The sequence below is a fragment of the Sceloporus occidentalis genome, unplaced genomic scaffold (assembly GCF_023333645.1).
Source record: "Sceloporus occidentalis isolate IW3139 unplaced genomic scaffold, rSceOcc1.0.p SCAF_101, whole genome shotgun sequence".
Classification (NCBI taxonomy): domain Eukaryota; kingdom Metazoa; phylum Chordata; class Lepidosauria; order Squamata; family Phrynosomatidae; genus Sceloporus; species Sceloporus occidentalis.
Window position 1 is genome coordinate 3,587,002 of NW_028317081.1, and position 26,654 is coordinate 3,613,655.

The 26,654-nt window shown below is 37.7% G+C and overlaps 1 protein-coding gene across 1 annotated transcript in view; it reads right to left on the reverse strand.

Moving 5' to 3' along the window:
* The window catches only part of LOC149284000 (fibroblast growth factor 10-like), a 45,199-nt gene extending 30,525 nt beyond the window's left edge, over positions 1 to 14,674 (reverse strand). The window contains exon 1 of the mRNA XM_089497318.1: positions 14,239 to 14,674. Coding sequence (XP_089353444.1) covers positions 14,239 to 14,530 — 292 coding nt within the window. The 5' untranslated portion in view covers positions 14,531 to 14,674. The remainder of the gene's footprint in view (positions 1 to 14,238) is intronic.
* Between the last annotated feature and the right edge of the window lie 11,980 nt (positions 14,675 to 26,654).

Sequence of the window (26,654 nt, forward strand, 5' to 3'; positions counted from 1 at the left end):
CAGATTACATAGGCCACCATATTTCTTGTTTCTATATAAGTACTTTGATAACTAATGATAACTGTAGCAGACTTTGATTATGTTTCTTTCTTCTGTTGAATATGTCGAGCATGATGTGTTAAACCATGGGGGATACGAGCACATTTTTGAACATTGTAATTATTAAACTACTGTGTTATTTTTGAGGTAGGTGCTGAAAAATGCGGCCCTGACAAAGGCCTAGCAGCCCCCGTCAATACACTATTGCATTGACCCATTTCAGTAATGAGGTTAAAGGTCAGGTATGCAAAATGATAAAAACATTGTTCTTTTTATCAGCGTTAGAAAAATCTAGAATAACATTTTATAAGTTTCATGATATTAGTGTTTTTTCATAGTTGGGGCTGCTATAGTTTGCAAATAATATAGTTCTATTCATTTACAAATATGCATTTTTATGATTTGCATTTAATAATCATTGTGTCAATGTTTTATAGGGTGTAAGGGTGATGATATGCAGCAGAGCAGGACTAATATCCTGTAACTAAGAGGACTGTCAAATGATCAGATCAAAAACCATTTGATAAAATACTACATCCTACCTAGCATGGAACGGCACAGAATTTGACAGCAGATAAGAGCCATTTGGCCCATTCAGTGTGCTATTTTTTCTACCAATGCATGCTTAAATTCCTACAATCTATTAACCGGTAAAAATCCTCCTAGAAGCCCATATAAAGTTTAGGCTGCCATCTCAATAAATACTTTATATAACATATCTTTAAATGTTATGTTATATGTAACATTACATCATAGCCTTGCACCTTCTAATGTTACACTATGATGTATTGTCCTAGCGTACTTTTTTGATATATAATACTTCCTTCTGTACTATAAACCAAGAAGTGCTATTTTCAACTTTTCTTAAAGCAGGACAATATTTGAACTAAGAGTATCTTTCTGCAACATTGTATTTTACGTTAAACTAAATTATTACAGATATTGATGCAGTTTAAAACACAATGTGATAAATACATATTTAGACAGAAATTTGAAGAACAGATGCCCAGAAGACCTGTGAAGACCCATCACCTGTGAAGTAGATGAGACTTCACATTTTTTTTTTTGTTTCATAATGTTTATAAAAGTAGGCTGCATCCAAAAAGAATTTAAGGAACTATTTACTGTTTAAGGAATGGTTTTCATTATGTTTAAGTGAATTAGTCTGTTTCCTTTAAACAGGGGAGATTAACAAGCTACCATGAGCCTCCTGTGGGATTCTGACACTTTAAGTGGTTTGTGACATATGACTTGTGAATAGCAACCTTCCTTCAAAAGTGTTATAACAAAACTTATAGATTACTATGAGAAAGCCACGAAAATTGTTGACATGATTTGTCTTTGAAAGCGCTGTGGAGATTTTCACTAGAAAATTAGGTAGATAATATTTTTTATGAAGTGTTTTCGCATTACATGTTAAACACAGAAAGTATCCTATGGCAGTGTATTAAATAGCCAAAGGGCACTAGGGTCTTAAAATATTCATGATAATTTCCCTTTAACACGCTGTCGAAGAAAGGAGAGAGAGATTGTGTGAAATTATAGTGGTTTTCTGAACTGAAAGGTAAATGGTATTGTCCGCTAAGGTCCAAGCTGACCATAAAATACCAATGAAAATGCATTTTTAAGAACTATTGACCTAAGATTGACTCCCAAAAATGATAACAGGTTATATGCCAGTGAAGCTTCCTCAGTTAGTGGATTATTTCTTTATTGGCTTTAGACAGTTGGTTTATAAAATTTCCATAAATGAAGATGAAAGCGTAAACTGAAATTAGGCCTTTCAAGAAGCTGAAGCGAGTGTGATTGTGCGATGGCACACATACAGGAAGCAAGTGAATGTAATTTAAAACTCTGTGAAAAACGTGAGGGTCAACAAGACTCAAGAGAGAAAGCAGTTAAAAAATAATTTCTTCTATTGTCCAAACACTTAACAATTTCCCCGACTTCCAAAATAAATTTAATTTTTCAATAAACCGCCAGATCACAAAGGGAAAAAAAATCCGTCAAACATTTTAAGCACAGATACCCTCCCTGTTTTATTATAAAGGTAACAAACAAATGTATCTTTACATCTAGTTGTAAAGTTCAAAGCAATGTGAAAAAGTGGAGCGAGAAGGATGTGTGACCAAGGAATTAGGTTAGCACTAAAAGAGGCAAAGATTTTGCTACTGACGCTCTAAATGTATCGCGCAATAATTAGATACACATGTTTAGAGCAGTAAAAAACACTGTCCAGTTGCTCCGTTTGCTTCAGTGTCATATTGAAATAATGTCATTTATGTGCTGCTTTGATTAAAATTGGGTGTTCAAAGGGCAGGAACAAGTGTTCTGAATGCAAGTTTTCTGATTGCCAAGTTAGATGGCATTTAACCAAATTCACTTAAACCTATATGGACATATAACTTATAGACTTTGGTTAGTAAAAGTCTCAAGGTGGCCAGATGGGATATCTGCACGGTAGGATATTCCCAGAAGATACCTTAAATGTCAGAGAGACCATGGAGATAAGACCAAAAAACAGGAAAGAATAGTAAAAAAAAAACACAGGATAAGTTCTGAATAATAAGATGAAGTCCAAGATACAGAGATAGAAGAAGAAAAACAAAACAAGCTAAAAGACAAGTGGGCAGAAGAAAACGGAAAAGATAAGAGAAGATTGATCACTATGTGCAATAATAAAAACAAAGTACTTGCAAATAATAAAGCAGATCAATTTTACAGAAGATTATCATCATGGGAGGAAATACATGAACCCAGCAAGGTGTCATAAGTAGCTTTTAGGGATTCCATGACCAGGGCACCATTTACCAAATGCATTCCTGTGTAGAGGGTTAGTCTTAGGCCATGATGATAAAGTAAAGCAAGTAAGCTAACATTTTGGCAAAGGTTTATTGTTCATTCAAGTTACAAAGTGAGTAACGACGACCTGTGATGAAGAGGTCAAAAAAATGTTAAGAAACCCCCACTTTTCAATCATTGGAGTTATTAATCATATTCTAGTACACACTAGTACACCATGTGAATCCAGAGCCACTTATTATTATTATTATTATTAGAGCCAACAAATTATGCAGCGCTGTAAATGGGACAATTAACACATACACTACAAATATACATTATGGACGTAAGCGGAGTTGAGAAATCTGCCCGTGAGCTGCCATTTATCCCTATGGTATTTTATACAAAGTTCCTCGCAGGAATGGTGGGCTTTTGAGGATCCTGCCTGTGAGCTTACAATCTAGGGAGTAGTACGGGCAATTGAAAAAAAGTAGGGGTGAAAAGAAGGAGTAGCAGGTCTCTTGTAGCAGTAATTCGAGGTAAATGGTTTCAGGACGCAAAAGAGGATGTATAAATAGGGGAGGGCGGGTTAGTGCATGGCTTCAGATAGTGGCTAGCAGAGATGTAACAGGGAAGCTACAAGAGGGGAGAAATGAATACGATAAAAAAGGGGTTTTTTTGTTTTCTTTTAGGTAAACAGGGGTGCAGTTATGGCTGTAGGATGCCAGAGGGGGAGGGGATCAGAAGTAAAGGAATGTGCACTTCAAATGGTAAATAACATTTGGCCAAAAAAAGAAACAATGCCCTCAAAATACATATTTGGTGCATATACAGGAAAGCATGCATAAAATACAAAATATGAATTCATAAACTTGCTTACATTTGTCTGGACCAGAAAGCAGCCTTTGACAGCTATTGTATTACTGGTCTTGTTGCAAGGCTATGTTCTGTTCAGACCGGTAGTATTTGTCTTCCACCTTGATGGAGTAAAAGGTTGCAATGCTCACTGGCGTTATGTTTAAAGCAGGTATAGCTATGTTTAAAGGCACCGCAGATGACCAACTGCTTTACATCAATGTTTTATACATATCCACACCTGGGCACTCACTGGGTTTGACCCGGGGTCTCAGGGTGAAGCTCTGCTTTCTCAGGTCTCCTTGTCAGTTTTTTTTTTATTCCTGTGTAGAATGACTTAGTGGGAATTATTCATGCAAATACTAAGCACAGGGCTCCTGTTCCTATAGTATACACATAGCATGGATTTTAACACATTAATGCTGCATTGCTTTTCTTTTTATTATTTATTTATTGTAGCGCCAAAACATTCCACGGAGCTACATAAATTAACTGGTTCGCGTAACAAGTTTACGTGCACTTAAGATAAAGGTTAATGGCAACATTGTAGATCATACAGAAGGCTGGGCAGTGAAATAGTGAAAGTAGTAAATGGTTAAAATACATTCCCTAAAGGACGCATAGCAGCAACCAATGCATACATTCGTACATTTCCACCGTCAAGAGAATTTGAATAACAAAGTGTCAAAGTCTGATCCTCTGTGTAAACTACCTGATCTTTCAGGCTAAACAGGGCAATGCTGTCACCTGGGAAGCATTAGGGTTCGTTTCAATGGAGATTTGAGCTTGTACAGGAAAAAAAACGTCTCTGCATGGGTTAAAGGTCAAAGAATTTCCTTTGCTTATAACCAGAATCCCAGAGCTTTGGATTTCACAGAAAATTAGCGAACATCAATTCGTTCACCGCAGGGTGCCGTAAAGCATTGTCTGCCGCCCGGGCACTTAGAATAGGTGATAGCTAAATTCTATTGTTTTCTAAACAGTACACGTCACGTGGCCTTGCAGAATAGGCGACCGCATATGCAAAGGGAATCAAACTTTACTTTCACATTAACCACATAGCCAAACTCTAAAAGAGCCTCTGGTATTTATAATAATAACAGCTAGATAGCAAGAATTTTTTTAAGGAGTCCGTTGGTCTTTGGTCAGTGTCACCTATTCAATAATTAAAATTCCACCTGCGTTTAAAAGTGCCAAAACCAACCCAATTTCCCAGAATTTCAGATTTAATGTAAAAAAAAAAAAGTTTTTTTTGCAAGAAAAGTGGAAAATTTAAGTGCAATATAATAATGTTTCAGTAATTTTCAAGTAAAGTCTTATGTCAATATGACATAAACCTTGAAGGTAAACTTGAAGGCTTGGAAACTAGAAAAAATGTGTGGAAAAATCTGGTTGTAGAGGTAAAACTGAAATTTTGTTAAGTGTCCACGCTCAAGTCTTCTTAAGGGAAAGGTCAGTTCCAATGTAGGGTGTATGGATAACAATGATGTCATTCTTTCAGATGACAGGCACGTTTTGGACAATTTAGTGAAGAATTTGCCAAAAACATCCCAAATTAAAACTGTATGACGATTCCCTTAAACTGGATCACTTTTCCAAACCCTGCATTTCAGAGCTCTATATACTAAATAAACCTATGTAATATATATATATATATATATATATTTACACGCACACATATAGATATATATGTATATATATCAAATAACAGATGGAATAAGTATCTTGTGATAATATCTTTTTTATTGGACTACCAGAATTTTGGAATGACAAGCTTTTGGGAGCTCTTCTCCCTTTCTCAAGTCTAAAATATTTCTCAACCTCTACTCTATGTATATATATGTATATAATATATATATATATATATATATACATATATATATATATGTATATATATATATATAATAAAATGATATTAAATTCTATAAACAGAACATATTCATGCAAAATATAATAAGAATATCAAGATACGCTACTAAAGTTGTAAAAAAATTATTTTTATTGCTTATCCACACTATTTAAACTTTTCAGCCTAGAAAAATATAAATTATTTAGTGCAGTATACATTTTATATAAAGTGCATTTTCTATGACACTAACTTTGTACAGTTTTAATAGCTGGGTATTCTGCAAAAACTGATTTTCATAACCTCTGTAAATTGTTCTGCTATCAGAGTGTAAGAATGTGCCTTGCGCTACATTGTACCACACGGAGGAAGGCAATGTTGTATGATTTATATTATAAACTGTTGTATTTAGATCTAAATTTTGCTGTATAGGCTTTCATGACGTGTAAACCTATTAGGTATGAAATACTGTTATAATAAACTTGGATGCCTGTTTAGGAACAAATGGCCACCTAACATCATTTTACATCGAAAGGGCTATTAAATGTTCAAAATAACTGCCGAGAAGGCAGTGCAAATTTTCCTTGGAATTTGGGAAAGCAGCTTGCAGTTATCGAGTTACATGCTGCTTTCTCATGGTGTGGGTATGCAGACAGGGATTCAGTTGAAGACGGTCACCCACTGCTTAACCAACAAACCTACTTTCAAAAATGTCTAGCTATACAGAAGAAAAACTAGACAAAAGAGAAAAAAGTCATTATTCCACGCAGTGGCATTCACGTGCATTGTCAAGGATCTGCTCAATATTCTTCGTTGTCACAAGCAAGTGAAACAGCGGAAAGTATAAAACCCTATATAATAATATAACATTAGGTCCTAATTTCTCATCTTCCGCTTTCTGTGTTAAAAGGCAAAAACAGCTTCATGTGCCAATTTGTTTTAATAAAAAAAGGTGCTGTCGTTTGATGGACGTTAGTATATATAGTGTACACAAGGCTTCTTCTGGAGAAGTCATCTGGCACATGATCTATGGATCTAGCTTGTGTAAAGAGAGTTCAGTCGCTTTATCAGATATGAAAAAGGTATAGAGCAGTTACATTAACACATTCCAAGGGTTGGTTTACACTCAAAACCATCATGACCTGTTACGAGGATTATATTGATACGCTGAAAAGTCTGGGGTGCCACTTTGGAGTAAATGTTTTGGGTAGAGGGATTAAGTGTTGATTATGTATGCGTTTAATTCCGGACAGCCATAGCATAACAGGATTTGCTGTTCTTGGACCCTTGCCCAGCTATGTCAAAATGAACTGCTGCTGTCATATTTAGCAAGATATACTGGTCCTGCAATATAGTTAATCCACTCACCCTTATAACATTTGTTTCATGATTCAACACAACCTTAATTGGCATGTAAACCTAAACCTGAAAAGTTACACTGACGTAGTCATCTCGAATGAATGGAAATACATGTGTGTATAATTTCACACCTAAGACTGCCAGCCACTGTACATGGTGTAGCCTAATTTGGAACTACTTTAAAGATAACCTGGCAAAATAAGGTTAAACTGTCAGATGTTTAAACTACACTATGACAAAATTAATATTTCCTAGGATCTATTGAAGACTATTTAAAAAAAAAAAAGCAATACATGTTTCAACGCCGTACAATAAATATCTCTTTCCATGTCCTTTAGTCCAACCAATCATTTGCTCAGAAAGTGAGAAGCGAACCTAGCCCCATGGCTTTTACTTCTCACACATAATAAGGTTACTGTTCTGCTCTGAGTGTATTCCTGTCCGTTAACATCCTATCCTTGCCAGCCCCACTTTTGAAACATGCCTTCTATACATACATATATCCTCTGTTAACATCTTGCCCCCTATCCTTGTGTTTCACCCAGTTAACATTATGTCCCTGTACATTGCCTCCTGTAAACATCCTGTTATCTGTCTTTATAGCCCTTCCTGTAATACCCTGCTTCTTTTCCTTGACTCTCTAAAGAGTTTTCCATAATCCTGTTAACATACTACCCCTGTCATGTAATTGCCCTGTTAATATCCTGCCCCTGCCATGCGATTGTCCTGTTAATATCCTGCCCCTGCTATGCGATTGTCCTGTTAATATCCTGCCCCTGCCATGTGATTGTCCTGTTAACTTCCTGCCCCTGCCATGTGATTGTCCTGTTAACTTCCTGCCCCTGCCATGTGATTGTCCTGTTAACATCCTGCCCCTGCCATGTGATTGTCCTGTTAACATCCTGCCCCAAACACTTGATGCTGATGCTTCTCTGTTCTTGCATCTCACTCTTGCATCTAAACATTTGTTGACATCCTACTCCCTGTGTCTGCATGCTTCTTTTCCAAACTAACATCAATACTATCCTTTCCATTTCCTTTTTGTCACTCCCTCTCTCACTTCTTACCCATCTTTTTCACCCCATCCACTTCCCTTGGCTTTCTTGTACAGTCTGTTCCTTGACCATGACCTTCATTTTCTTATCAGTATCAATCATTGTCTTCTTCTCCTCTCTCCATCATCCAGGCTGCCTCTGTTATCATCCATGTGTCTTTTGAATCAATTATTTTACTCTGCTACCAACTATCTTTTTTCCTTCTCCAATTCCGCCTTTGTATATCTTTCTTACTCATCATTTTTATAATACTTCTCTCCTTCTATGCTTCTATTCTATTATATTTCTGATCAACCTGGCTGGTTGAACCTGATGAGCAGCAGCTCTCTTCTGTACCATGGTCTCCCTTTTGCTGTAAATCAACTAATGGCTTTTGAATATAATTCAGTAGATTTATGCTTACCTAGAATTTTTATCATAGAAACAGGGACATTTGTGAATCTAAATATTTATATGGGACTTGTAAAACCCATGCATTTACAGTTTGAGTGAGTTTGAAGTCCACGCATGTCTGGATACCAAAGGGGTTAAGACAATGCTTCTATTTATAACTAAAAGACTTACAGGTTTGCAAAATTTATAGTGGAATTATGTGATCATGCCTTTGAGACTTTAATGGCAACTAGCCATCAGAAAGCAGTTTTCCAATTGCCCAGGATATCATATTGTACAAATGTTATTGTACGCATATACTAATGGACAGATGTTCTCTTAAAAATCAAGCAAAATATCAGGTGTGTGCTACGATTAGCGACGTCTAACAGTTACTGGAACTAAGATTTCTTAATTGGCAACAATTTACTATTTGGTGGGCTGACTACATAGCCTGGGGGCATGACAAACGCTTGTTCCCATGTAATTAGGCAGCATTTAGACAATATCTTAATGAACGTGCGTTGGGGGACTGCAGCTGTAAATCATGATATGATTACTGACTGCCCGACCCTATCTAAAATTAGGATTTTCAAAACCTATACTTTTACTCCCAAGGTTTTGACATAAATGTTGATTAAATACAAATTAAATACACTGCCATATTTTAACCAATCTACTGTTTTCCTGACCGCCACACAAACAGAAAAACATAGAAAGAAAGAAAAAAAATCACATAGTTACTGAAAATCTAATGTCATGGGCTTCTTTGATCTTAAAAGTTTCCAGCACAGCCAAAATGATTTCTGGTCACTAATTACTCTGACGTTGTTTAGGTAATTATGGTAATGCATATCACTCTAGTCTGAAAAGCTTTATAGGTACATATCTAACTCACCAGGATGTATTTTTTCCATGCTTCAAATAAATCGTCATTGTGCCAAAAAGGCAAAATTGTAGTAAATATAATGATGTCACTTTTGTGATTGTATATATATATATATATATATATATATAATTTCTGCACAGATTTGAGTGTATACAAGGTAAATCACTTTTAAACATTGTCATTCTTCCTTTGCGCCAGCTATTATTTTGTATGAACACATATTTTGTAAATATTATTTTCATAATTATTGTTTTTATTCTTCATTAAACAAATATACATCACACTGCTCTGTGATTCAACGGGTTAACAACTGATAGAACAGAGTCATGTCTTGGAAGATATCATCTTCCCAAACATTACCCATTTAGTCAAATGATCCCCTTAATGTATCAATTATTCTCTTTGCATAAATCAAAACAGGGAAGCAAATAACATACTCGGAATTAGCAACGGGTTAGAGTTCTGCTGTCTCAGAAAATATATTGTCTCTTTACATAAAATACATGGTGACAAATGGCCAAGCAGGGGGAAAAAATCTAAACGTTGAGAGCTACAACACCCAGGATGCTCAACTAGCCTTAGAAAGCGACTTTTCTTTTCGAAATTCTATGAGCAGACACATTGAAAGCAACTTAGAACTTCCTGGAAGGAGCAGGGTGGGGGTAGGTTGGCAGGAGGATTGGGCAGACGTTAATACTTATATCTAAGCTTCTACTGTTGTATTAACATAAAGCATAAGGCATCAAATACAATTCTGTTGCAGACATCTTTTTCATATCTTAAAGGGAGACTACATAGTCATAGTCACTTTAATACATATGTTAGCTGAACTGTCCCTTTACACGTTCATGGTGTTTCCATATGTATTCGTCCCTTTCCCCTGCCCCCAGCTATTTTCTGTGCAGACCAAACACATCTCCATGCATGTGATATACATCTCACCAGTCTACTCCAGTGCTGGCTCAGCGAACAATCTGAGCCGGGGTCTATTCAGAGCCCCCTATTGATTTAAATGGAAGCTCTTTTCTGCCGTTGATTGGCTGCTTCAAGTAGCCAATCAGTGGCAAGAATCATTAGTATGGCGGAAGACAGCTTCCGCTGCAGCTCAGCTTCTATTCCAGGTAAGTATTTTTCGTTTAATTTTTTTCTGGTTTTTGGAGAATGTATATTCTCACACTTATTAGGCATCCTTCCTTTGCGGGGCTGTCAGGGCAGTAAGCTGTCCCTTTAATTTCTATAAAATACCAGGTTTTAAGGTTAATCTACTGTCTCCACTACAGCAAAGTCTCATCATCTTAACAATGCAGTACCCAACAGGTAGCTCCCCAGCTGTGGCTTGACTACAACTCCCATGAATCTCAGCAACCCTACAGCCATCAAAGCACTTGGTGAAGATCAGGCTATTTTACTGTTTTACAAATTGGGTAGGAATGCGGATAAACATGTATACAAATATGTGTTTCAACAGTGTAAAAATAACAAACAGATTAAAGATTATCCTATGAAATGGGATACACCCTTTTATTCTACTCAAGACTTAAAAGTGACAAACATCTAGTCAGCTGTAAACCTATCAAAGAACCTGTGATGTGCAAACATTGCAGAGATGTAACAAGCACTCGGGGTGTCTGACTGCAGAACAATCTGCAGGGATTAACGACAGGGCTGACTTCAAAGGGACTCGGGTTTATTGACTTGATTAAAGAGCAAGAACGCATTATATATACAGTAGTGCATCACAATTACTGAAAGGATGTATCATAATGACAGTCGGGACACAGCAAAGGAAAACAATGAGGAAAAAGGGACAGGCAAAGAAAAAGGTAAAAAAAAAACACAAAATGAAGAAGCAAGGGATATGCAAGGCTTGTCGCCCAGCTAGCTACTACTCGCATCATGCTCAGTAAGGGCCACTCAAGCTGTTAGGGCTAATCAAGCTCCCGATGACTTTAACATCAATCATACTCAAGGCAGGGGCTTTCATTTTGAATACTTGGGTGATGGGGGGGGCCTTAGGTTCTTTAGGTTCTAAGGACCGCTAATCAGACCAACTGCAGCCAGCCTAAAATTTTTAAAAAAACAATATATTCAAAAACAGTTGAGTTGAAAAGTTAAAAGGCACTAATCATTAGGTACCAGAAGGGAAATCCAGATAGGCAGCATGGATTAGAAGGCATCAGTATCATATTTCTAGAGAGAAGACTGAGACAAGCTCTGTAGGCCAACACTAAGAGAAGAAGACAACTGCCACCTCGTCTGCTAATTACCCCATAGTGTTGAAGGGCCTGCAGACTGCCAGTTTTTCTGCTTGTCACTTTTAAGATAATATTTTTTGAAGCCAACACGTAGTTTCACAGCAAGTTCCCCAGCATACACGGGCCATACATTTCCAATAATTATCCATTTTAGACCTTATCATTGTGAAGATTCCAGGAGCAAACCAGGCAACTATCTACTTTTTAGTTAACACAGTGTACAAACATAAGTAAAAGCAAATACAAGTAATTATCCGGACATCTCACATTGTATCTGTCATAAGCATGAATAATTATTGGGTCGATTACATTAAACATCTGCGGCAAATATACATTAATACCGCTAACTATATAGCATTAGAGTGCAAGCTTACACATAACGTAATATAGATATAATGTTCATTCCAACATATTCATTTTTATATGACAGGTCATAAAGTCAGCCTATTAAGAACAGCACTACGGAATATGGTGGCACTATATAAAACAATTAGAAGTAGAATAATATTTTATCCTGGAGATGACACACAAAGTATGCAGTGTTTTGCCTGCCTGGATGTACCCCAAATTATAGACTTTTAGAAAATGCGTCCATTTTTTACAAGCTTTGTTAAAGTTTACAAGGTAGTCTGAAAATAATGTGCGTACCCTGCGTTTCATAGACAGTGACAAACGTCTGAGGACGGCATGGAACTCAAATGGTTAAAGAACCTCATTAGTTCCTCTTGGTACAGTCAGAAGCTGGTGTCCAATGGACTGATGTTAAATGACATATTGTACACAATTATGGTCCTATATAATCAGTACTGTAAGGAGGAAAAAAAACCCTACTGGCAATGATCAACATATGTATTTTTGTTGTGATTGCTTTTCGTCACAGCGCTTGAATGTTCCCAAACAAGGAAAAGAAACAGTGATCCAGGCAATATTGTTGTGTTCTGCAATAATAAAGGATCTCCTCTATTGGGGCACTTTGCGAAAATCAAAACCAGAAACCTACTTTTAACCACTTATGCGCCAGCAGGATGTGCATGGGTTAAACAGAAATCAACTTTTATGTTTGTTTGTTTTTTTCTTTCTTCCTTTTTTTTTTGGTTACAGATCCTATACATCCCTTAAATAATACAGGATAATTATTCTCAGACTTTGTAGTTTTTTTTCCCTCCTCCTTAGATCTGGCTAATCTAGTATTTAACTAGCTAAAACAGTACATTTGCATTCACTATCCCTGCTGAAACTGATCCTCATTTGTACGGCACAGGAGAGACATGGTGATGGCTAAAAAGGCAAATGTTCTGTGGTTTTTTTTTATCTTTTAACTGGTCAATTACTGGTGACTAGCAGGCTGGCACCACACAGAGCAGACAGGGCTGGTTATACTGAACAAAAAAGGTTATCTAAATGATGCTGCCTAACTTTTCCAAAGGTACATCAGCAATTATAGTATATGTACCTAACACATGAATGTCTAGTGGCAACAAGCTAAACATTGTATATGAAACCATCTTGCAACCCAAGGGTAAATAATCCTGCGGTTATTAACACCTTATTCATTTCTGATTCTCCTATTATCCTGGAATAGATAGGAGTTGTCATGTATTTAGATAGGTGTATACATAAATAGTGATGGCAGAAAAGGACCAATCTATTGTACCCTTTCTCAATCACATATCACATGTTAATTCTTTGATGTATCTTTATGCACATATCAGGTTTTCCTGGGTATTTGATACATGGTATAAATGATATACCCACACTATGCACAGACACCACCTGGCTTTAGTTCAATGGTAAGCATGCTTAAGCATTTTAATTGTCATGGATAACTCCCATCACACCCAGTCAGCTAACTGCTGGATGACTTTGATGGAAGTATAAGTCTGCAACATTGCAGAGCTCATGTCTCTGGTGGATCTATAGCCACTGCTATACAGGGAAGACAGCCTGACAACAAATGTCCTTGTTATGGGGTATCTAACATGATCACATAGTGATGGGAGTGTGAGACACTGACGCTTAGCATAGTGGTGTTAAATAACTTGCCATGTGTCTTTTTGACATTAAGTCCATAAAATGGGAATCCTCTGTGTGGGTTTACTGCAAGGGATCAGCCAGGCATACAGAGTTAGATGCTTAGAAATAACAGACGTTTCTAAAGGGTTAAATAAAGCAGCCCAACAAACTTGCGTGCATATGGGCGACTGTACTTCAATAATTCATTACTCCATATCACCCTGAGCAGCATGAGAGTACCTTTCTGACACCAATAGGGTATGACATATACTCCCCAACTGGAGTGGTTGACAACTCCCATCACGCCTAGTCCCCACAAGCTATAGTATATGACCCAGCCTGAGAACATTCAGAATCCAAACTAATATTACTAACATTGCATAACAAACAATCGACATTATTATATGGCATCCAACTTCAAACGAGTAGCTACCAGGGATACAGTCACATTTAGGGGCAATAATCTCTGCAGACAAGGTAAGGGTAAGGAAGTGAGCATTCTCCCAGTAAGCAAACCTAGGCACATTCCCATACAGACACAGATGGACTGATAGCTAGCTCATAGGGTTAGCCAGAGATGGGGTTAAATATCCTGACAGCAGACGACCCAGCCACCAACTCCACTATACATCACAATCACATCATTACATTCCAAGAGCTTTAACACTCTTAGATACATTGTATCAACATTGGCCATGGTACATTGCCACATAGGATATGTGTGTCCTCTCCAACCTCTATCCCACCCTTGTCCAGGGCAGGTTGGGTACTCACTGTAGGGGCAGTCCTCCTTCTTGGTGCCGCTGACCTTGCCGTTTCTATCGATCTTGAGAAAGTATTTAGTGTAAGAGAAGAGCTTCCTGCAGCGCACATCTCCTTTAAGGTGATCGTAGCTTCGCACGTGTCTCCCAGAAGAGTTGGAGAAGACCTCGGGGGAAAGTAACGTGTCCCTGCTCCCGATCTCATTGCAGGTGACGGACAAGTAATACACCAAGAAGAAGAGCAGCAAGCAACGGTACAGGTGGGAAAAGCCTGAGGCACCATGTGTCAGTATCCATTTCCACATTGTATTAAGGCTATGGGCTTCAGAAAATGCCTCATGGAAAGAAACATACTGGAAGGATAAAAGCAGATAAAAGGCAAGCTGAGAGCTGGTGGCAAATGATCCTCAAAGAGTTGCTCTCTGTGGCAATGAATGATGCACCAACATCCATCACTCGGTCCACAAACCACCTCCTAAGGTCCTCTCATATCTGGGTAGTGTTCTTCTGGGATATCCTCAAAAATAAAAAAAAGATGCTGCACTTCACCCTGAAGATCTCCTGTGGTTGTTCTTCAAGTCCCTCTGTCCTCAGCAATGCAATTGCAATCTGTGTCCCAGCATGTTAAAAGTCTGCAGAGCCTTAAAAAAACAGAGATGATGACATGTTCAACTCGCACCAACAAAAAAAGAGTCTCAATCTGTGTCTCTATCCCCCTCCTCCTGTCCTCTTCCCGGCTGTAATAAAAAAACTCCTCTGTGGGCTAAAGTGTCTGCCTGGGGAAGAACAGTTGGCTTTGAAGACTGGCTAGCAATGCCTTGTTGTAAACAGGTTGGAAACTGGAGTGTAAATGTCAGTGATAACAATCCAGAGGTGGGATGTCTCTGGTGGGCTGCCGGCTGCAGAGGTCATCTGAAACCTAAGAGTACATGGGAGTCCCAGGGGAGGTTCTTCTCGAAGGCACTGATCCCTTCCACTGATGTGAGACCTACTAATTGCTGCTAAACACTCCTCTCCTCTGAGCTGCCCACCAGTACGCTGGGATACTCCACTTTTACAAATTTTGCTGTCTTTAAGGCTGAGCCAATCCGAATCAGAGAGACCCTTTTTTGATTTCTCTTCTGGTCTAGCCCTCTTTTTTTTTAAAAAAACTTCTTTGCTGGCAGTGAAGAGCTGGAGAGCCACCTGGAGATTGTTGACTGGTTCTGGCTTTTTCCTTTTGCTCTATGCTACAGAAACATTGAAGACAAGCAGCCCAAAAGCAGATTCCAGTTTATACAGGTTAAGGAAAGAATAGAACAAAAAAAGAGACATCATCATTAGCTTCCTAGCCCCTGCCAGACTCTGCTGAGGTCCTCATTTACCCCTCTCCCCTCCCTTCTTGCTTCCGTCTCTGAAATAAAATGTTCACGCATTACCTCTGTCTGTTCTCCCCACAGGAACTCAGAATCTAGTGTTAACAGCCCCCTCTCCCAAATCAGGGCAAAAACAAGGACCCCAATGATCAATGTCTAATTTCCAGAATGACTCATTTACTGAATCATGCTTTCACTTCAAAGCTGAAGAATTTTATTAGGATTACAAAAGATTTTACCATAAACTCCTCATGTCTGAGATCTTTTTTTTTCTCTGCAATTTCCTTCATCTAATAAAGAATTTATTTTTATCCTGAATATTTTTCAAATAAATCCAAACAAAAATGCAGGAAACACCCATTTTCACAAATTTTTGTTTCTTTTTTTTTTACTATTCCATAAAGCATTCGAGAATCAGATAACTTTGTAACAGTCACAAATTAATTTATAAATATTTATGGTAATGTATAAACAGTTTATGGTAAAATCAAAGTAAATGCTTATGATGGAACAATCGAATGACAAGGCTACTAAAACTGTATTATTATTATTATATAGCTCCAACAATTTATGCAGAGTTTCTTACGGTCCACACATTCAAAGGGTCAGACAAAACTATAATAGACACACTAAGGCAAATTGAGACATTAGGTAAAGAGGGTCCTGCTCGCAGGCTTACAATCTAGAGATTAATTTTGTATTATTATTATAATATTTTTTTTTTTTTCCAATAAGGCTATCTTTGATAGACTTTCAAAAGTCACAATGATATCTAGATGTTTTTTATTTTTTATTAAAACAACCAGAAGTAAATTAACACCATGGGGATGTCAGGTTAAGAAGGGAAAATAATATTTTACAATATATTTTCTTTCATCCCTTAAGAAATCATTTCCAAGCATCTTTCACTGAAATAACAAGTAACATGGTACTTGTACAATTGGGGTGCTGGTGCCCCCCCCGTCTTGCAGAAGAACGCTACCCATTTGAGCCTCTAACGTTTTGTAAGATAAACCTCTTGGTGATTTAAGGAATCGCACTTTGGAGTAATGATATTTTGGTGCTCCAGCTACTGGGAATTGTGAACTACAACTCCCATCATACCCAGACCCTAAAATATTTACAGTTTTTGACTAAAACACACAGATATCAATAATAGTCTATACAGATACATAACATAATAATAATAATAATATTAATCATTTAAGGATTTTAAATTAGGAACTGGAAACCTTTATTTGTCAATTTCAAAGCGCTATTTGTGTAGCTCGAGAGATTCTTTTATGTATCGTTAGATCTGCTATAAGATGAACTTTGTTGAGAGCAGTGATTTGCAAACATTTTTTCACCCTTCTAGATCTTTAAAGGTTAAATTTGGGTCTCAGTATGACAGGTGCTGCCCATAAAACTGCGCACAGGGACTTTTTTCCATACCGCATGATGACAGGAAGGGCATTTAGAAAACAGACCAAATGAAAAGCTGACACAGTTTTTTTTAGATTCTATCTGTTTCTTTTTTTCTCCTTTCTGTATAGCCTTTTCTTTTACATAACAGAAAGATCTCTAAATACCCCTCTACTTTGCATTGTTTGGTCACCATTTGGGCCAGCCTGAGAAAGTTTGAGAAAGGTTCCACAGGAAAGATGCACTATTTAACGGAATTCAATCCGTCCCAATAGATTTGAATCACTAACATAAATGTATGAATGTAGATTATATCTCTGTAATGAGGCCTGAATCATTCTCAGTTACTTCAAAGGATTGAAATTTAACCTCCCTTTTTGCAGCAATAATCAGAGCTTAATGGGTTCCTTTATTAATTGTTTCACTGGTAAGTTTTGAAAAAGACAACCGGCAGTACCGGTCTCACAGAGTGACTGCTGCTTCCAGCGATGGCCTTCCAGATCCCCTTGCTTCTCCATATCGGGGCTTTTTTTTCACTGTTGTGTCTTAGCTTTGTGTGCTTAATAGAGTGCAGTTTGTCTAAGAGTGTGCTGGGAACAATATGTGTAGACATGGCCTACGTTTTGAGTGTTCTTCAACCCTTAGTGTCTCCTAAGACAGATCTTTGCAGTGTCTTAGCTGTTTATGTACCTCTGTCCCTATCTCCTCACCTCATGTCCCTCTTTTTTTAGGAGCTCAGATTGTAGTCAATCACATAAATAGCTATCAATAGATCCCAGATGTGGCAAATCATACCTGCCATGTGCCCCCTCATAGGAGGAGGAATTGCTTGTTTTCCCTCTTTCCTCCTGTGATGTCCTTTTTTTTTCTAGAAGCTCAGAACGTTTTGTGGACATGAGTTTATCAGTGTTCTTCAGCCCTAGAATTAACAGTGGTTACATAGTAACATAGTAACATAGTTCATAAGGTTGAAAAAAGACCAAAGTCCATCAAGTTCAACCTATATACATATTGTGTCCCTACTGTGTTGATCCAGAGGAAGGCAAAAAACCCTTATGAAGCAGATGCCAATTGCCCCATACCAGGGGGAAAATTCCTTCCCGACTCCAAATATGGCAATCAGAATAAATCCCTGGATCAACGTTCTGTCCCTATTAATCTAATATCCATAACTTGTAATATTATTGCTTTCAAGAAACACGTCCAGGCTCCTTTTGAACTCTTTTATTGAGTTTACCATAACCACTTCCTCTGGCAGAGAGTTCCATAATCTCACCGCTCTTACTGTAAAGAACCCCCGTCTGTGCTGGTGTAGAAACCTTCTTTCCTCCAGCCGTAGAGGATGTCCCCTTGTTATAGATACAGTCCTGGGTATAAATAGGTCCTGGGAGTGATCTCTGTACTGTCCCCTTATATATTTATACATAGTTATTAAGTCCCCCCTAAGCCGTCTTTTTTCCAAACTAAATAACCCCAATTCTGATAATCTTTCTGGGTACTGTAGTCCTCCCATTCCCCTTATTACTCTGGTTGCCCGTCTTTGAACCCTCTCCAGCTCCACATGCTTCAGTAGAATACATTATTCTTCTTAGATGAACCTTACAAACAGCTATCATGAGGTCACAACCTAAAAGGTATTTATAAAGCCTTTCAGCTAGCCATGACTCCAACCACACCTCTTAAAACAAGTGCTAGTCAACATCACCTGAAAATGATGTCTGTTCTAGAAAAAAAGCTGATGTCAATAGCATCATACTTGGAGAAGTCCTGCAATTAAAAATATTACTGCTGCCTTGCAACTGTCCAGCAAAGAAAGAGTGCAGAGCAGCTGGGCTCCATCGTAATATTCCATACCCCTTAAAACCCAATATATAGTTATGAAGATAGATAGATAGATAGATAGATAGATAGATAGATAGATAGATAGATAGATAGATAGATTCATGAATGTGAATGGGTAAATGTGTCAGCATGGATGTGTATGTGTAAGTGTGTATGAACATATATATATGTGGAAATGTTGCGTTAGCATGGATATGTATCTTTGTGTATGAGTATGTGTGTGTAAGTGTTTCTGTGTGAGCAGGAATATGTATGTGTGAGCATCAATGTGTATGTGTAATTGTGTGAGGAGTATGTGTGTGAGTGTATAAGTCTGTAAAAATGTGAGAGTGTGTGTAAAAATGTGTGCCAGTGTGTATGTGAGTTACCAGGGTTTGTGTGTGTGCATATATGTGTGTATATGAGCACGGATGTATACGTGTGTGCGCATGGATGTGTAAGTGTTTGTGTGTGAGCATTGATGTGTATGTGTGAGCATGGATGTGGATGTCTGACCTTGGGTGTGTATGTGTGTGGGTTTGAGCATGAATGTGTAAGTGTTTGTGAGCATGAAGTAAAAAAGTCAACAACATAATAAGTTAGGTGTCTGTACATGAACATTTCTACAACAGACTGTGAAAGGTTTAAATTCTGATGTTTATTTCTGAAAGCTCTGGTATATACAATGAATATCATTTTTGCTTTTAAAACCCTGGTTTGTAGATGTCTGTGAGATGTGTGATTTAGCGTGCACCTTTATTGAAAAATGTAAAATCTGATTCATTTTTCTTTCAGTACAGTAGGTCAAAAGGTGGCATGCATGGTATATTCATTTTATCCCTGCATCCAATTGTGAGAGGCCCCGCTGGGAGCATAAACCAAACATGCTATTATTCCAGATATTCCCTATGTAGGTAGGCATGTCTGATTATGAGTCTGTGTGTATTTGTCTATGCATATAACTAGATATATTTCTATGCTGGCCTGTATATACAGATACAGAATATACTTAAATATATATATATATATATATATTTATGATGTATTGTTTTGTCATACACATATTATAAATGAACCTACTCACAACTGCTGGAATATATTTGTGTATTTTGTATAACTGTGTCTTTATTGATCAATATAACACCATTGTATTCCACAGTGCTGTACAATGGGTAACCAGCACATAACAATTTGGACAGGAAAACAAGCGTTCTCTTTCCTAAGAGGTTGGAACAACCTTCCATCAGAAGTGGCAGAGGCTAATACGGGAATCTAAGACGAAGCCCAAGGACCGATTATGGTCTAAGTCTTTACATCAAGAGAAATGAGCAGACTAGATGGGCTGAATGGTTTTTATCTGCTTTCAAGTTCTATGTTTTTTAAAGTTTTGTGTATTTACATTTAGAATGCCTGCAAATAATCTGTTCCAGTCTATCAAGACAGAATACGTTGGTGATGTTATCTGTGGATGTTATCAAGATGTCATGGTTTACCTACATTAAAGGGGAGCTGTCACCTTCACAGTTTTTAGCGTCTGTAAATTAATTTATTACTACTCATAGGTTGTATTTTCTTTTTTCATTAATCGGTGTAACTGGAGACGCTGGACTATTTCACTTTATGGCATCTGAGCTTTGTGTCAAAATGTGTCAGAACCAACAGATCAGTTTCCTGTCCTGATGTTATCTCCACACAAAAATGGCCAGAACAAATTAGTAGTCACCAAAAGGACAGAATGTTAACAAAAATGAGCAGCAACTTACTGGGAAGGAATAATCATAGGAGTCCTGAAAACGGGAACTTAACTTGTGATGCACAAAAAGGTGGGTTCTTAATTAGTGTGTGTCCCTTATCTGGGAAAAGGGACACATTCACTTTAAGTGCTGTCATGATATGAAGGCCGGTGATAGATTGTAAGCTTGCAGGAGCGGGACCCTCTTCTCCTTCCTTACCAAGATACCTCAGCATGTGTTAATCCTTTTGTCTGTTTTAACCGTCCCCTTTCGTAAGAGCCCTACTGATGGTGCTAAATATAATGTAATATACATTACTAATAATTACTAGGAGTGCTGTCTTAAGTCTGAACCAAAGCAGTGCATACAGCTGTTCTGTTGTCATGAGCATCCTCTTAATGCAGAGTATTAAGAGATGACATCATATCCCGGCACTTCGCCTCAGACCTGCCACCCGCCACATCTGCCTAGGCCTGAATACTACAATGATTGCATGCACCAACCTAGGACCCCGATACCACACAGTGCATGCCCAATAACTGTTTAGCTCTGAAATGGCTACTGACAGCCGTCTGTATAGCCAGAGACAGGCAGGACTGACGGCCTTCTATTCTGACTAACTCAGGACACTTGGCATATATGGCTTGCTTATATGTTTGTACATACCGTTGAATGCTGGTATACGTATGGTTTGTGCAAACCTATCAATGCAGGCATCTAGGACATCTTAATATGCATATTTTCTTAAATTTTTTTAAATCTATGCATCTTTGTGAATACATAACTCTACGAAGGTACAAAATGCGCTGCTTATCTACACAATGACGGTTATTACCACAATGAAAACACTAATCCATACATGACAGATATAAAGCAGATGGGCACAGACGTGGCGGTCATTGAGAACGTGTCCCTATACAGTTACAATGCAGATTTTTGGGGAAATGAAAGAGAACATTAATAACTGGTTATGACACTAGATTAGTGTTGTAGGAGATAAAGATACTTTCCAAGGTTTAGCAGGCTTTACCTCTGAGTGCTGGAATAAAGTGATCATATGGTTCTGTTAATCCCAAACATATATATGGGCCGAATATATGGTTCTTCTCTGCCGTCGGATTCTATGTTTCTATAGAAAAATGACATAAGAAAGTCAGAAATGGTTTTGCTGCGGTTATTAAGAAATATAAACAAACACCGCCGACCGGAGGGCCCTACATTCCTTCCCCCATATGGTTCAGAGACATATGGAATCAAACAGGTCTCAAGGAACAGCAGCAGCCAAAAAACAAAAAAACTCATAAAATGTAAACCTCAGGGAAAAATATTCAGCCTGGGGTCATGCAGGTTCGTATCTGGTAGTGTTACGATTCTGTGATAATTAATTCTTATGAAAATGTTTTACTGTTCTTTGTTTGTTTTACACGTCTACTGCAGGTCTAGTCTTCAGAGGCATGATTGACAACGCTAGTACAACTGTGTTACTTCTCATACAAAGTAGGATACAGGCACCGGCTGGTAGGTAGTATATTTACCCCATGCATGCGTATGTCATTAATACATACATATAACATGCCGCTGTACTTACAGATTTGAATAATCCAGTACAAAAATATTTTATGCAATAATAATTATAGGATAATAGGATGAGAAAATAAATAATAGTCCTTTATCTGCTACTGGAACAGTCAGGCGTTGCTTTTAATTTACAATTTAAAATATGGCCAGTATTGAATCTATGCATCCCCCCCTTCAACCTAGCACCTGTTTCTGAGGTTTTTGAGGCTGGCACAGAATATTTCTTAAACCAAGGCTGAAACATCGGGCCAATCAATTGAAAGGAACAAATGAACCATGGGAGGTCCACTCTTTTCTTTTCTCTATGCCTGACTTTTATTTTTATTGCTTTATTTGGTTGTTCTTACAGTATTGTTATAAGACTGCTAACCTAAAGAAATAAATTACATGAATATATAATGACAGGTAACTAATTATTTATTATTAGCCTTTTATTCCCTCAATGCCTCTACTGAAAATCCAAGAGAACAAATGCATGAGTTCATAAAGTCGTGGTACCACCAAAGGACGCAGCAACATAACGAGATGGGTTAACATGCTAGGGTTACCTTTAAAAAAATAGTACGCTTGATTTAATGTGTTTAAAGCTGTAATTCTTTTTCTTGTGGAGAAAGCCAATAACCACCAATAAAGAGTTTTTATGTTCTCATCGTCAACAGAGTGGGATGTAAAGACAATTCACTTGGATGTAGGAACTGCAAGCAGTGGGGATGGTTGGGGAAAACCAATTTAGAGACTACCTTTGGAAACAAGAAGAATATTTCCCCTTTGCAGCACAGTTGACAGGAGATTCTCTTAAGGTCTTGTCCCTTTCTTCTGGATCAGTGCAAAAGGTATTTCATGGAAAGGTTGAACTTCAAGAGCTTCACTACATCGTTTATCCACTAAGCCACAAGTCTGCAAGTAAGTTTCTATGAGCTGAAATGAGAAAGCAACCCAAGTGAACTAGGTTCATAAGAAGGGCCAGACTGGCCCTGGGATTTGTTTAAATTCATCCTACTCGTTCATTCCAACTTTACATTATTCAAAGTCAACATTCTGGCCTTTGGGTGGCAGGTCTAATAGGGGGCAGCCCCTCCGCCGCAAACCCTGGAACAGATCACGTTATTGAGCAATCAGACTGCCTGTTGGGCTGCTGCTAAAAGGGATAGTTACAAGGTAGATCTCTTGTCTCCCCACCAGCCCATTCACTCTACTGTATGAAGGACTGTGCCTAGCTGGACAGTGGCCAGGGAGATAGTTGAAGACCTGCTGCCCTGGGACTGGCTGCCTTCTTGCAGGATGAATGTATATCTCTGCTACTATGTTATCATTAGTAGTAAATTGTCAGGATTAGCAGAATGCAGTTAACATTATCTTTACCCGATTAGGGTTATTGAGTTATGTTTGAGGTTGTTGCTTCAGGATAAATAACTGTTTCCTTCTCTTTAACCCTTTGGCTGGCTTGCATGTGTTACTGAAGAGCAATGAGACCCAATGGAGCATGAGCCCTATTGTAATTAGTGTCATTTTTGAGATACCAGGTTAGCACTCTCTCACATTGTGTTAAGTACCAAGGAAGACACACATCCATCAGGTCTAGACTCTTTTCTTTCAGCTTCCTCAGAAGTCTTTGATCTTCAAATGTCAATACATTTAAATTGATAAAAAAATGACCTTTTGGCCTTTTTAATGTGTTTTTCTTTCAAAAGCAGGACCATGCACCAGAATAGTATCTTTGTTTACATAAGCAACCATCTACTTGGCGGTTATTTATTGAGACAGCACAGCCAATAAGACAGCTGTTTTACCTGTTGTACACACAAGCATATGCACACAATCATATACATACACACATGCATACATGCACACATATACAAATGCTCATGTAAATCATTGTCCCTTAAACATTAATGTTGTCACATGTCAGCAGAAATCTAAACATAATTAGATTAGTCAATTAAGGATTTGAAGGGTCGTTTAATCGAGCACAATGTTTCTTGGAACCATATTTTCTATTTAAGATCCCATGGACCCTTAATTAGGGCCAACTATGATCTTGCATGTCTACCAGTCTTGCATGTCTACCAGTTCCCACTCCTGTATTCAGGATTTCATACGTCCTGCATTACCTTCCCTGTTTCAGCAGACTCTCTCCCTAGTATGCAAATTTCAACAGCTCTCTGAAAACCCACCGTTTTCAAGGCAGTGTACAGCCATGCTTCCAAACTTATTAAGCCAACATCCTAATTAAGCCATCTGAACGACCAACAACCTATACAGATCATCCAGATTCGATCGACTCATCCTCTCTCCTACTGTTTCACTACCCCCTCAACCCCTCAACCACCGACTAGATTGTAAGCTCACAAGATCAGGGCCCTCTTCTCCTTTTGTGCCTGTTTGTTATTATTTGTGATTTTAAATAATTTAACTGACTCTGATTGTAACAGCGCTACAGAATCTGATGGCGCCTTATAAATAAATGTAATGTATGTGTAATGTAGATAGATAGATAGATAGATAGATATATAATTCTTAGAAACATAATTTCAATTTAAGATCCAACGGACCCTTAATCAGGGACTGACTATGATCTTGTTTAAAATCTGTCCCTGCTGGCCAACATTGGTTGGTGTAGTTAGAGCGGTTAGAGTTTAGGGAACACTCTCAAGTAACTTTACGTACCTGGAGGTGTCTGAGATTTTGCACTTAAGTGTGTTGTGCTCCATAGTACTGGTCGGTTTGCTGCATCATATCTTTTTTAAAGCCATGTTGGACAGGACCCAACTGCATTGTAATATTATTTTGGTTCTGTATAGAGGGCAGCACTAGCTCTAACCTTACGGGCACCTAATTAAAAAAGATAGATTGCATATAATAAAAGGATATAATAATCTATTGAATGTTGATTATTACCTATTCTTAGGTACCATCAACCGGTGTGGAGTACTTATTATTGATTATTATCAATTATTATTATTTTGATAATCATTATAAATCAAGATACAGAATCATGCAATCATATTAATACAGTGATTAATCATATTTTAATTTCCCCAAATATATTGCATACATTTTGTAAATCTTACCTTAATTTAATGACACAATTAATAAAATAAATATATTAAAATAGTTTTTTGTTTCTAGTTACATTTATGTTTTATAAGTATTAGTAGCTCTTTTCACATTTTTTTTTGGAGTGCTTTTAAATGTATGGTGAATGTAGTCTCCTAGGGTACACCAAAGGTTAAAATGTGTTTTTTTTTCTCATGGGCTTAATGTCTTCCAGCGTTTGTCACATGGTGAATTGTAATCCACAGGGGGCGGACAGCTGACTACTACTGTCTTCACCAGTCTGGAGACAGATAGAGAACTGAGCAAGTTCATCCGTTTGATTTATGGCTTTGCACATAAACTGACCCACTGACTCTGGGTCTTGACAATTTCCTAATGGCCAATAAAAAGAGTGGAGACACAGGATTTCCACAAAGAACACAGTAGTTGATGGCTGGTAGGATGGCATCCCATAATCTACCATAGCTTTCTGCAACAAATTTAGCCATTCTCCATGTCTTAGTCATTCCATTCCATGTAAAAGAAACATATGGTGCATGTACATTAAAAAAACTCTCATTTTTGGCCATAGCAGCACTAAACATTTGAAGTATTTCACCCTTTGCCTTTTGTATAAGTTCAAGCAGAACGGATTGGCAGAGTGTTGCCTGTTACAAGAATAAGCAGCTTAAAAAAAAAACTCAATGAGAAACCAAAGCCCTGTTCCAAAATGATGCATAGTTCTTGTTATATAGGTTCTATGTGGAAATTGATGATTGATGTGGAAAATGATTTAAAATTAGTTCTTCTGGTGAGTCTTTAATCAGGGATTGTTTCCTGTGGCTTCAGTGACTATCATCTGATCTTTGATAAGGATCCTGCGATATGGAGATAATGCGAAGAAGAATAAACTGTGAACATACAACAGGATAACCTAATTGTCAGCATGGGGTTATCTGATTACTACAATCAAACAAAGCAGATCACTTTTTCAGATCGCTTTTTCAGGAGGTAGCACGGTGACAAGTAGATGTCAATAAGAGGATTACATATGATATGTGACCACTGTCACAATTTACTGATACAGTTTTATATTTCATTTTATAAATACATATGACAGTTTAACATAAAGCAATAATAACTGATTTGTCATCCAAATTTTCAGCTAAATAAAATACAATTAAGTCTGGTGGTTGGTGGTAGATGGTCATTGTATATAAGTATCATCCTTAAGGGATTCTTGTTTTAGTGATAGATGCTATATATTTATCCAAAAAACAACTAGGACAACTAGGGCTGGCCCACGGTCTCTTGATGCCCCAGGAAAATTGTGATTTTATTCCCCATTTTTCCTTTAAAGTGAAGTTAGCAGAAACTCCGAAAATGACTGACATACCCTTTTCTAGATCAGAAATTGCCACATTTACTCTTAAGGCTACATTGAGCTGCTCAGTCTCGTCTAAATCTTTTGAACGTCAAAGTTTTTTAAACCGTAGTGAGAA